Source organism: Myotis brandtii, unplaced genomic scaffold (genome assembly GCF_000412655.1).
Source record: "Myotis brandtii unplaced genomic scaffold, ASM41265v1 scaffold1234, whole genome shotgun sequence".
In the NCBI taxonomy this organism is placed as follows: Eukaryota; Metazoa; Chordata; class Mammalia; order Chiroptera; family Vespertilionidae; genus Myotis; species Myotis brandtii.
Genome location: NW_005354309.1, coordinates 966221 through 978626, shown reverse-complemented (window position 1 = coordinate 978626; position 12406 = coordinate 966221). Strand labels below are relative to the sequence as shown.

Genomic DNA, 12406 nt, shown 5'->3' with positions numbered 1-12406 from the left:
CTGGGTTAGAACCCAGTCATTTTGACTCCAGAGCCCCCTGCCCTTGTCACTGCAAACTGCAGAGCAGCAGGCCCTGCATCTTGTTCCACCCGTCGTTGTCCATAGTAGTCACCGTCGCAGTAATAGCTCTGATGAGCACCTTGTGTGCATCATCATGGACTCTCCACATTAACCCCATGAAGTTTGACGGCCTCATCTCTCACTTCACCACCACTTTTCAAGGAGATGGAGCCCATGGCCAAGGTTTTATAGACCTTCCGTGGCTCAGCTCTCACTCACCTTGCTGTGGCATAAACCTGATGTTCTGCCATTTCTGCGTGGCTTGACCCTGACAGTCCTTAGGGCGACATCCAGCCCTTCACAGGGCTGGGCACAAGTCCTCCATGTAACCCAGTGGAATGACACCCCTTTTCTACTGGGTCCCTCGCACTTCAAGTTTCTTGTGTGCCGTGTTTACTCCATGCTCCTCAGTCGCTGAGTAACGTCTGGCCCCTTGTGTAGCACAGTACGCTGTAGGGGAAAGAGCAGAGCTTTGGTGTCTGACACTATGCCTCCCTCCATGGTGTGTCTGAAGCACAGTAAACACTCAGGAAACATTGCCCAGGTTTGTCCTCTATAAAATGGAGCTAGTAATGGCTATCACACTCTTAAATGTGTGCCGGGAGCCATCCTAAGCGTTTTACAGATGTGAACTCATTCAGTCCTTGCAGCAGCCCAACAGGCAGGTCCTGTTGTCATCTGCAGGCTACAGGTGAGAAAGCCGAGGCCTGGGGAAGGTAGGTCATACCGTGAGGAAGTGGCAGAACCAGGTTTGAGTAGGTGGTCTGACGGCTGAGTGCATGCTCTGAACCACTTCCTCTCCCGGGCCCTGGTCCACCTCTGGGGTGGGGCTGGCTTCTCTGTTGTCACCTGGCTCATTCAGCGTTATCAGTGACTGAAGTTACCGTGTCCTATTTGCTTGGCTGGTGGCAATCCATCCCCACCTGGAATATTCGCTCCCTAAGGGCCTGTGGCATGTGGTGGACACACAGTGAATTTGCTGAATCATGGCATCTCTTAGGCCAGTCCCTTATTCTGGCCTCAGGGTGGTGTCCTATGAGCAGTCCCAGCTGAATATCCACCTCCTCTCCCTCCAGGCCGGGTGTACTACTTCAATCACATCACGAACGCCAGCCAGTGGGAGCGGCCAAGTGGCAGCAGCAGTGGCAGTGGCAAAAATGGACAGGGGGAGCCTACCAGGGTGCGCTGCTCACACCTGCTGGTCAAGCACAGCCAGTCTCGGCGGCCGTCATCTTGGAGGCAAGAGAAGATAACCCGGACCAAGGAGGAGGCCCTGGAGCTGATCAACAGTGAGCAGAACTGGAGACAGGATGGGGGGGGCGGGGGGTACCTCTCCCTGAGGGGCCAGAGCAAGCCTCGTAGAAATCACACCAGACCCTCTACCCCAGCTTGCTCAGCTGTGAGGTGTGGCATTGGCCGACACAAAAGTGCCTGCACGTGACGTGAGCCTGGCCCACATGGCCACCTCTCCTTTTTCTTTCCATCCATAAAAGTGGGAAGACCCAGTGTTGGGGCTAGCAGACCCCTGCAAGCTCTATGACCTTAGGGGCCCAAGTCACCTCCCTGAGACTCAGTTTTCACCTCTATGAAATGGGCATGGTCATATACCTGCCTCTGAGGGTCGTTGTGAAAATTCATTGAGATAAGGCAGTGCGTGGCGCACGTGTGCCCTCAGTCAGCGGGAGTGATGGATGCTGCTGTCATCAGGCAGGGCTCTGCGGTGCACCAGGAGTGGGTCTGGAGGGGGAGGGAGGTCGGAAAGGTAGCCGTGCAGAACTGGCTGCAGTTTGTAAATTCATTCTGTCCGGAGAGAGGAGGTTCTTTGCTCTCTCCTGTTTTCTCCACAGTCTGGAACAGTGGTTGGCAAACTTTCTTAAAAGGCCAGATGGTAAATATTTTAGGTTTTGCAGGCCAAACAGTCTCTGTGTGCTCTGCTTTGTAAAATGATAGCGTTAGACAAAAGGTAAACAAATGGGCGTGGCTAGATGCCAATCAGACTCTGTTTACAAAAATAGCGAGCCTGCGGGTCATTGTTGGCAGAACCCTGCCATAGAGCTGTCCAGTATAGCTTTCTTAAAAGGCCAGATGGTAAATATTTTAGGTTTTGCAGGCCAAACAGTCTCTGTGTGCTCTGCTTTGTAAAATGATAGCGTTAGACAAAAGGTAAACAAATGGGCGTGGCTAGATGCCAATCAGACTCTGTTTACAAAAATAGCGAGCCTGCGGGTCATTGTTGGCAGAACCCTGCCCTAGAGCTGTCCAGTATAGCTGCCTGCCACTGCCTACATCGGCGATGTCCACTTAAATGAATTAAAATGAAGAAATATTAAAAATTGGTTCTTCAGCCATGAGGCCACACTTTAAGTGTTCAGTAGCATCGTGTGGCTAGGGCTGCATCTTGTACAGCGCAGATAAACATGTTCATCCTCGGGAAAAGTTCTGTTGGACGGTGCTAGTCTGGATCTCACCGGTGATTTCATCATCCACTCAGCCTCTCCCACCAGAGACCCCAGACCTCTCCCTGGCTGCTCCTACCCCACATAACTGGTCCCTCATCCATGCCCAGACAGCCTGAGTTCCCATCGGACTCTGCCAGGTCCTGGCTGTGTGACCTTGAGCAAATTGCCTAACGTCTCTGAGCCTTAATTTCTTACCTGTAAAATTAGTATTTATAATAGGACCCACCTCACAGGGTGGTTGTGAGGACTCTGACCTAATACAGTAAAGCACGAATAACAGACCTGGCACCTAGTAAACGTTCTATAATTACTCGCGGTGATTATGATTGTTGTTATTAACACAACCCTGGCAACGAGTACACAATAGTCAGTATTGGCTGTGTTTAGCTATCATATCACTTGGTCCAGTACTTGGTTGGTAAGATATTACTTACACACATGCATACCCCCTCCCCCATATGGTGTCTGGCATGATAAATGGCACCTGTTAGCCTCATAACATTATAGGGAGGATCTCGGTTCTTGCACAGAATCTGAGGCCGATTAAACTCGCCTCCTAAGCTTTATGAGGGCAGGGACTGGATCTGCTCTTTCCCCGTTTCCCACTGCCCAGCACACAGCCTGACCCCTGTGAGCACTCAGCATTGTTTCCCCACTGCCCAGCACACAGCCTGGCCCCTGTGAGCACTCAGCATTGTTTCCCCACTACCCAGCACACAGCCTGACCCCTGTGAGCACTCAGCATTGTTCGTGAAGCAGTAGGAAACATAGGATTCCTGGCAGAGGACATGACAGAAATAAAGGCCTGGAGCTGGGCTGTGAACAGAACTCTGGAAGGCTGTGCAGGGGACCGAAGAGGGACCACATCCTTCAAGGGCAGGTCCTGGCCAGGTTGAGGAGGGCCCAGAGCAAGGCAGAGAGTCGGGGTCTTTCCTGGTCATTGCGGGGAAACATGGCCAAGTGTGACCGGAGAGGGGCCCTGCGGTGGTGCTTTCACAATAGTGTGGCTGGAGGTGAACGGCCAGGGAAGCCAGAAGGTCCAGAGGCCAGGTTGGCTGGGACCAACTATGAGTGATGAGGAAGAGGGGGTTAGGGGGGTGGGCGGGGGATATGGCTGCCTCAGGGGAAAAGGAGGAAGCGAGTGGAAAAAGCCCAGAGAGAACCTTGAAATTCTCCCAGCTCAGGTGGTCCCTGTTCCAAGGCTTCTGGACCACAAGAGAGAGAGACGTAACAGGCGTTTGCGATTGAGTGACAAGAGGTACCACTGGTAGAGAGGACGTGGAGAGAGATGCAGTCTGAGGAGGGACTCACTAAGTCTGAGGGGCCTGAGGAAGAGACGTTGGGAAGGCAACTGGGAGGGGGCTGGGCTAACTGTCAGGCTGTGAGGATGAGGACCGCCTGGGGTGGCAGGTGAGGGTGCTTCCCATCACTGGGAGGGGCAGGTGTGCGGTAGGGCTGACACTGCTGTGGGGCTGAGGGTGCTGAAGTCAGCTGGGTCTTGGGGAGGGTAACTTGGGAGAGGGTGCTCCCCGCAAGCAGCTGGGCCCTGGGGCCTAACCTTCAGCGGCTGCAGACCAGGGTTAGCAGGGGGACGGCATGCCCACCTGCGCTGGAGGGCCTGGTGGAAGCTGTGGGAGGAATTGCCCGCAAGCAGCTGGGCCCTGGGGCCTAACCTTCAGCGGATGCAGACCAGGGTTAGCAGGGGGAGGGCATGCCCACCTGCGCTGGAGGGCCTGGTGGAAGCTACAGATGATGTGACTTGAACTTGGAGGTGGGTGGGAGGGGTGGAGCGTATTCTAGAAAGATTTAGGAGGCAGAATCCAGAGGAATAGGTGATGGATTAGATGGGCGGGGGTGGGGTAAAGTCGGAACCAAGTAGCCCGACCTGGAGTCACACAGAGATGGATCCTGGTGCCAGCTGCGTGGCCTTCAGCAAGTGTCTTCATTTTCAGAGCCTCGGTTTCCTTTTCTGTAAAATGGGGACAAGGCGGCCATAAAGGTCCAGGGAGTGCTCAGAGGAGCAATGGGCTCAGTGTCTGGCGCTCACTGTCTACGTGCTAGAGCCTTGACCTCAGTCATTAGGCGTGTGTGGTGGGGGCCAAGGTCAAGACCAGGCCTTTGCTCTCTGGCAGCCCCTGCTGCTTCCCCACGGCTGATGGGAAGAACTCGGGCCCATGGAGAGCTTTGGGCAGGGGTGCAGGAACTGGTGGGCTCAGCGGGCAGACCCTCTGATGACCTTGGGCAGCGATCTTCCTCTTCTGCCTCCGTGTCCTGAGACACTGAGATGGGGCTGGGGCAGGCCTCCTTCAGGGCTGCTGGGAGGGAGCAGTGAGATGCAGGCTGTGGTGCCAGGTCAGCGAGCCTGGGCGTTTGGGCTCCTTTTTTCTCCCGTGGAAGTGAGTGTTCCCCTGTCAGGGGCTTGTTCCAGGTGATCAGGAGATGAGGATTCGGGCAGCACACTTTGTAGCTGGCAGCCGGGTCTGGAGCCTCATCAGTACCCATTTAGAGCCAGTGCAGCCCGTTGCCCAAGGGGACAGGCTGCCTGCAGTGAGAGCCAGTGCTTCCAAGTTTTCTGCTGATGCCCCTGTTCTCAGCGCCGGCTCCTCTGCAGCTGCTGGCCTGTGGCCAGGAGCTATCGGAGATCAAGAACTGGCTGCCTGTAATCCTGGTGTCCTTGTCTGAGGAGGCCAGGCCCTGGAGAAGCAGGGATGGAGAGCAGGTGGGGAGGGCTTCTCCATGACCCTGTCCAAGGATCGAGGGTCAGTTAGTGCTGTGGTTCAAGTCTTCCCCCCACCCCCACCCCCAGGTCAGTGACTCCCAGCCTGCTGGCTTCAGGCTGGGTCTCTGGTCTCGCTGGGCCCTTCCTGCTGGATCTGGGACTTCTGGGGTGACAGAACTAACCCGTTTCCCTTTTCTGTCCAGGCTTCTTCCCTTGTTTGTCTCCAAACCTTTTTAGGGTCCGAGACCCCCTATTTGTTCACTCACTTCCCTCCGGTAATTTTGCTGTCATCACAAGGCCTGTCCTTGGTGTGTGCCCATGTGGAGAGAGAGATGGAACGCTCTGGTGTCTCTTATAAGAACGCTAATTAGTGCACTTTACTTAACCTGAATTATTTCTGTAAAGGCCCATCTCTAAATACAGTCACATTGGGGGGTCAACACATGAATTGGGGCACACAATGCAGTCCATATTGTGGGGACCGATAGCTAGTACCTGTCAAGGGCTTGCTCTGGGCCAGGCCCTGCTCCAGCAATAACTTCTTTACTCCTCACAATAGCCCTCCAAGGTAGGAGCTGCTAATGAGCCCATTTTGCAGGTCAGGAAAGGAAGGCTCCAAGAGGGAAAGTCACCCACCAGGGTCACAGGTTCAGGAGCAGTAAAGCTGGGATCTGAACACAGCAGCTAAGGTTCCAGGTCCACACCCTCAGCCTCAGGGCTGTGTTGTGATCTGCCAGCCAGCAGGGGCAGAGGCTGTTCTGTTGTGCATCCTCTCCCAGGAGTTCCCGAACTCCCCGAGCAGGTGGAAGGTGCCGCGGCAGACTGGGAGCTCCTGGTGAGGCTGCTGGTCTGCCCGGCTCTCTGTCCCAGCCGGAGCTCCGCTGGATGGGGGTTGGGTGGGCGCTGTCTTGGTGACTGGTGTTGACGCAGTCAGGTGAGGCCAGGGCATTGCCGGGAGAAGGCCAGGGCGTCTGGTTTGTACTTTCTGTCTTGCCTCCTCTTTAGTATTTGGGCCTGAGGTTCACAGAAAAGGTATGAGATTCTGGCATTTCTGCCTACAGAGCCCAGCGGTGGATCCCTCTCCCTCCTTCCCCGTGGCCTGTTTCTGTCTCATTTATTCATGAATTCCTTCAACATTAGTGAACATCTGCTCAGTGTATAGTGCCAGGTGCTGGGGACACAGCAGTGAGCAAGGCTAACCCAGCCCCTGTCCTCCCGGTACAAGGCAGGCCACAGACGCACAAACAGGACAGTGTTAAAGCGGGGCCCAGGGGAGGCACCTCAGAGAGCGGGGTCTTGGGGCGGGGGAGTTGCGGGGCAGAAGGCAGCAGGCCAGCTTCAAGTGGGAAGAGATGCCTGAGCAAGGATGGCATATGGACACAGTTTAGGATGGGTTGTGAGATCAAGGCGGTGGGTGGATGGGGCTGAGGGAGCAGAGAAGCAGGGTGGGGCTGGGAGGGGCACCCTGTGGGGTAGGAGAGTGGAGCCGAGGGGACACAGGAGTCTGAAGGTTCCCTTGCATCTTGGCTTGTGGCCAAGACCAAACTCCTGAAGGTCAGCCTCTAGAGCAGTGGTTCTCAACCTTCCTAATGCCGCGACCCTTTAATACAGTTCCTCATGTTGTGGTGACCCCCAGTGTCATTGTCACAAATTGAACATAAATAAAGCATAGTGCTTAATCACAGAAACAGTATGTAATTATATATGTGTTTTCCGATGGTCTTAGGCAACCCCTGTGAAAGGGTCGTTTGACCCCCAAAGGGGTCGCGACCCACAGGTTGAGAACCGCTGCTCTAGAAGGCGAACTGAGGAGGGAAACATTTTTTTTAAAATATCATTTCAGGCTCCATCTGAGCAGAATGTTTTCTGAGAGAGCTGGCTGCTCGGAGGAAGATTTGGGTGCTGTGAGCTATGGGGCAGGGGTGGTTAAAAGCTTGGCTTTTGCCCAGGCCAGTGGTTATAGCATCGGCCCACGCACTGAAGGGTCAGGGGCTCAATTCCCGGTCAAGGGCACGTACCTGGGTTGCAGGTTCAAGATCCCCTACCCAATTGGGGCGCACACAGGAGGCAACTAATCGATGTGTGTCTCTCACATCCATGTTTACCTCTCTCTCTTCCTCTCCCTCCCACTCTCTCTAAAAATCAATGGAAAAAATATCCTTGGATTAACAAAAACAAAAGGCTTGACTTTTATCTGATTTTCAGGCTGGTAGCGCCTGCTCACACACACACCGTGTGCTTCTTGGCAGGCCTCTGGTCTTGAGGGTCCCTGCAGTTATGCCCATGGCCCAGCTGCTGGAGGATGAGGCCAGGTGATGCTTGGAGTGGGCTCAGGTCTCGGCCTGGCTCTGCAGGTGCTGGGCATGTGCGGACAGTGTGCCTCTTTAAGGCAGGCAGGTACACATAAAGGGGGTGGTCAGGATTCCCGGGCTGGCAAATTGAGGTCCAGACAGAAGAGAAGAGGAGGAACCTTGGTGCTGCGAGGGGGAGGGCAAGGAGATAACTGGGAGTCCAGGGAGAGGAGGAGGAGGGGTATCCTAGTGACATCTGGTGCCGGTCAGTCACCTATGGATGCATCTGGCACAGAGGCACCACCTAGCAGCCCCAGGGAGGTGTTCCAGCCACACCAGGGCATTGTGGTCAAAAGCCACCACATCATGCCGGCCAGAGCGAGTGGGCCTTCTGTCTGAGCAAGCAACACACCAGACCAGACTGTGATGTGCCCACGAGGAAGACCAGGGGTGGGCAGGTCAGGGGGAAGTAGAGACAGCCTCATCAGGGGTGTGTAGCCCACATGGAAGGGAGAATGGTGACATTTCTCAAATTCTCTCTCCGTGTCCGGCACTGTGCAGCATGTCACTGTGGTCTGCTGGCAATGACTAGCAATTCAGACTCAGAGGCAAAAGCATGGTGAGGACAAGACAAGAGTGACAGGGACATGGGGAAGGCAGGGGTGATGGGAACGGTCGTGGGAGCATCCAGCAGATCAGACACCAGGACACTGGTTGCTGCTGTGATGTACAGTGAGACAGGTAATAAGCGTACTGTCATGGGCATGCCATTCATCTGGGGTCCCTGGCAGATGGGCGACCGTGACCTTGAGGTCATACAGGAGTCCGAGAGAGCTGGCTGCTCAGAGGAAGATCTGGGTCCTGTGAACTATGGGGCAGGGGTGGTTAAAAGCTTGACTTTTGGCCTGGCCAGTGGTTAGAGCATCAGCCCATGCACTGAAGGGTCAAGGGTTCAATTCCTGGTCAAGGGCACATACCTGGGTTGCTGAATTCTTGTTATATTTGTGTGGACTGGGGGAGAGTGGTAAAGGGAGCAGGAGTTTAGGGTGGGTTGTGAGACCAGCATGGCTGTTGAGGTTACTGCAGGGTCACAGTGCACATGCGTGTGGAAGGCACCACTTCATGGACTCCTGTGTCTCCAGGCGTGTGCAGGGAGAAGGCATTGTGGCTGTGTGTTAGCATGTGGGGGTGGCGAGCATTCACATGTACGTGCATGTGTGCCATACGCAGTAGAGCAAAGGTGGCACAGCTTCGTTCTGAGGGGTGTGCCACTGTTCATTGAGCTCTCTGCCCCGCCCCTGACATGGTCTCCCGTGTGCCTCCTGTCGTGTGTGTCCACAGGCTACATCCAGAAGATCAAGTCCGGAGAGGAAGACTTTGAATCGCTGGCTTCACAGTACAGTGACTGCAGCTCGGCCAAGGCCAGGGGAGACCTGGGTGCCTTCAGCAGAGGTGCGCAGCCTCTTCTCACAGAGGCTCCATGAAGAGGATGCTGAGGCCACTCCTCTGTGGCCGCCGCCCCGAGATGCTCCCCAGACTGCAGAGCAGGGGTGGGGACCTCTTTTCTGCCAGGGGCCATTGGGTATTTATGACTCACTCACGGGCCGTACAAATTATCAACTTAAACATTAGCCTGCTCATGTTTGGTCAAACATGTGATTAACTCACCCCTAATGCCTGGGCAGGGCCAGACCAAATGACTTCGCAGGCCTACACTGCCCGACGTTCCCCCCACCTGCTGTAGAGGATGGGCCGGGTGGCCCCTGCGGCACAGGCCTTCAGGGTCCACCAGGTGGCAGCACAGCCCTTCCTCAGGCTCCAGAGGCTGCCTTGCTGGTAGAGGCTGGGATGACTGCAGAGCCTTCTCCCGAGTCATTCTCTCCTGGGATGGGGCGTCAGTCTGTGTTTCTTTGCACATTTTTCCCATTACGGCAGTTAGAGGTATAAGGCAGGGCCCCTGTGAGCCCCAGGGTCATCTCCCATAACCTCTACCCACCCTTAATGGTGGGGAACCAGGGGTGAGGGAGGATGGGTTGGATCAGCAGCTCTGAGTTTAGGGCTGTCTGGTTGGGGCAGTGGGAAGGGAGGAGCAGAGGGGACCAGCTGACCACCACCTCTTTGTCTTCCTTTCCCTCCATCCCCAAGATGCCCGGGATGGGGTGAGGGGTGTGGGGTAACCAACCAGGAGCTGCCGCCCACCCCGGGAGGCAGACGGGGCAGACAGGACAGATGATGTGGCAGGGGCTGGGAGCTGGGTCTAGGGAAACATTCATCACTAAAGTGCATCTCTAAGCACGCAGCAGCAGCAGCAGCAGCTCTGCCTGACATCCCTCATGCTGTCCTCAGGCTTCCTGGGGCCTCTTTAATGGCCCTGCCACCTCCAGCTGGGCTGCTCAGCACTGTGACAGGGCCATAAACCAAGTGACAGATGAGTGGGAGACTGGGCACAGGTGGGAGCCCCATCTGGCCGTCCTGCCTGGTCCGAGCTTCTGCCACGTCTTGACCCCCACGCATCCTCCCTTACGTTTCCCCAGGTCAGATGCAAAAGCCATTTGAAGATGCCTCCTTTGCGCTTCGGACGGGGGAGATGAGCGGGCCCGTGTTCACGGATTCCGGCATCCACATCATCCTGCGCACGGAGTGAGGGGGCAGGTGCCTAGGCCTGGCCTTGGGATGGGGCGGGGCAGGCAGGGTGGCTGGGCCTGGAGGCCCTGTTTACTGCTGCCAGCCGAGCATGGGCGCCTCTCCCTGCTGATGTCACACAGTATTTATTGTTCCCAAAATGGCTAGGAGAGGAGCTCTGCACCATTAGGGGCTCCCTGTCGGACCCAGGTTGGGGCTGTCCCCGCCAGATTCCCCCCTCCTTTGGAATTGACTTTGGAAGGACAGCAGTGCGGTCCAGAGCTCCCAGACCCAGGGGGTGGGGGTGCCCTGTCCCAAAGGGAAGGCCTAGTCAGCTGAGCTGTCCCGTGTCCAGGATGGGGTAGGAGGGCCTTACGTTGTTCCTGGTTATGCCATGTTCCTCTATTAAATCGCAAAATGCAGATGCTCTGTGTGGGGCCCAGGCTGCTGCTGCTGTGGGGCCCTCTGAGCAGCAGTGCAGCACCCTCGCACCCTCCATTAAACCTGGAACCACTGCTCCGCTGTCCTGTGTCTCATTTCCTCCCTGCTGAGTGAGGGCGCACTGTCGGGGGAGCAGGCCTCTCCCACCACCCCTAGTGTCCAGCCTGCGCGTCCTCCCTGAGAAGCCTCCACATTCTGGGCCTGAGGACAGCCAGGAGTGCATCCCAGCATCCAGGCCCCAGGGACGGGGGCACCGGTCAGCGCCAGCGGCCCTCAGACCTGGGTGTTCCCGAATGCAAGGACCCTGCCTGGACCCCACAGCCTGGACTCGGCAGGTCAGATGGAGCTGGAGACCTGCAGGGGATCCTGGGAGAGCCACACACACACACACACCCCACCCACAGGCACCCCAGTTAGAGTGAGTGATGCCCGCACCCTGATGCTTCCCTGTTGCACCACAAGCTCTTCTGGCAGGTTGTGCCTGGGTCCTGCCGCCTCTGCAGATGCCGGGAGGCCTTGTGCTGGAACGGGGCGAGGAGGCTGTCAGAGCAGAGAGGATCCCTGTGGCTGATGGGGGAGGTGGTGGGCTCTCCCTCTTGGGGCGGGGGCTGTGGGTGTGGCCTACCTGCTCTTCATCCCTTCCTCACAGCTGCCCCTGTGCCAGGGCCTGGGCTGGGGACTCGAGTTCATTCTGGGAGTTATGGGCCTGTTAGGTGGTTATGCCCACTCTGCTGACCCCTTAATGGGGACTAGCCTGCATCGGGGATAGCAGACTGCCAGGGGTTGGGAACCTGAGCAAAATAGAGCCTGGACTGGTTTGACCCCAAGGGAGGCAGGAATCCAGGGCTGAGTTTCAAACAGTCACCTGGGCGGACTCCAATCTGGCAGGTTTCTGGAGCAATTGCTCTCCGCCTGCCGCCTGCTGGAGCATTTGTCATTAGGACGGCTTAATGAATTTCAGCTCTAGTGGGCTGGGGAGAGTCGGCTAGTTGGCTGCACCTCCTGGCAGAATCTTCCCTCGCCTTTGGGGGCCACAGGCAGGCAGGCAGGCAAGCAGCCCCACTGTTTGTGTCAACAGTTCTGTGTGGTCAGGGGAGCAATCACTCCGCTCCTGGCCCAGTGGTGCCTCTGGGAAGGATCAGAAATAAGTGCTTGTGGGGCAGGAGGGTGTCGGGGTTCTGCTTTAAGGCGAAGGGTCTCTGGAGAATGGGCACTTTCAACACCAAAGGCCCAGAGAAGGTGTCCCCGGGCTCCCAGGTGGCCAAGACGCTGCCAGGGAGAGGGGTGTGATTTTCTGTCCTGGTCTTCGTGGCACTCCGTCACTTTGGGCATCCGTGTCTCTCACGAGTGCATGTGGCCTTGTGTCCCTAGTTGTCTCTAGGTATGTATCCATTGCGACCCTGGGAGTAATGCCCTTCCCATCTCCCCACCTCCCCAGTCTGGGTGTGACCCCTGCCTTTGTGGGCCCCCTCCCCTTCCTTTGTCTAGCTGAGCAGCAGCCGAGACCCAAACACAAAAGAACGTCACTGTTAGATAAACAGGTCCCCAGAGCCCACTCAGTGTCAGGCTGATTCACGGTTCAGTGGCTGTGGCTTTCCTTTCCTGCTCCACATCCCCCCTCCGGCCCAGAAGCGAGGTCAGAAATCCCGGCCTTCAGGATGGTGACGACCGTGTAGCCTTCCCTCCCAGCTGAGCTTCGTCCCAGGGGACTGGTGCTCACTCCTCTGCCCTGTGCACCAGCCCAGGCTTCTGTGGCCACCGGGCAGGGCCAGTTCGGGTCTCCTCGACTCAGGGAAACGCTGGTACTGCAACCG

General features: G+C 56.5%; 1 protein-coding gene across 1 annotated transcript in view; it reads left to right on the top strand.

Moving 5' to 3' along the window:
- The window catches only part of PIN1 (peptidylprolyl cis/trans isomerase, NIMA-interacting 1), a 10991-nt gene extending 324 nt beyond the window's left edge, over window positions 1–10667 (top strand). Inside the window, exons 2-4 of the mRNA XM_014533969.1 lie at window positions 1137–1349; window positions 8871–8981; window positions 10064–10667. Of these exons, the coding sequence (XP_014389455.1) occupies window positions 1137–1349; window positions 8871–8981; window positions 10064–10173 (434 nt within the window). The 3' untranslated portion in view covers window positions 10174–10667. The remainder of the gene's footprint in view (window positions 1–1136; window positions 1350–8870; window positions 8982–10063) is intronic.
- Window positions 10668–12406: the final 1739 nt, after the last annotated feature.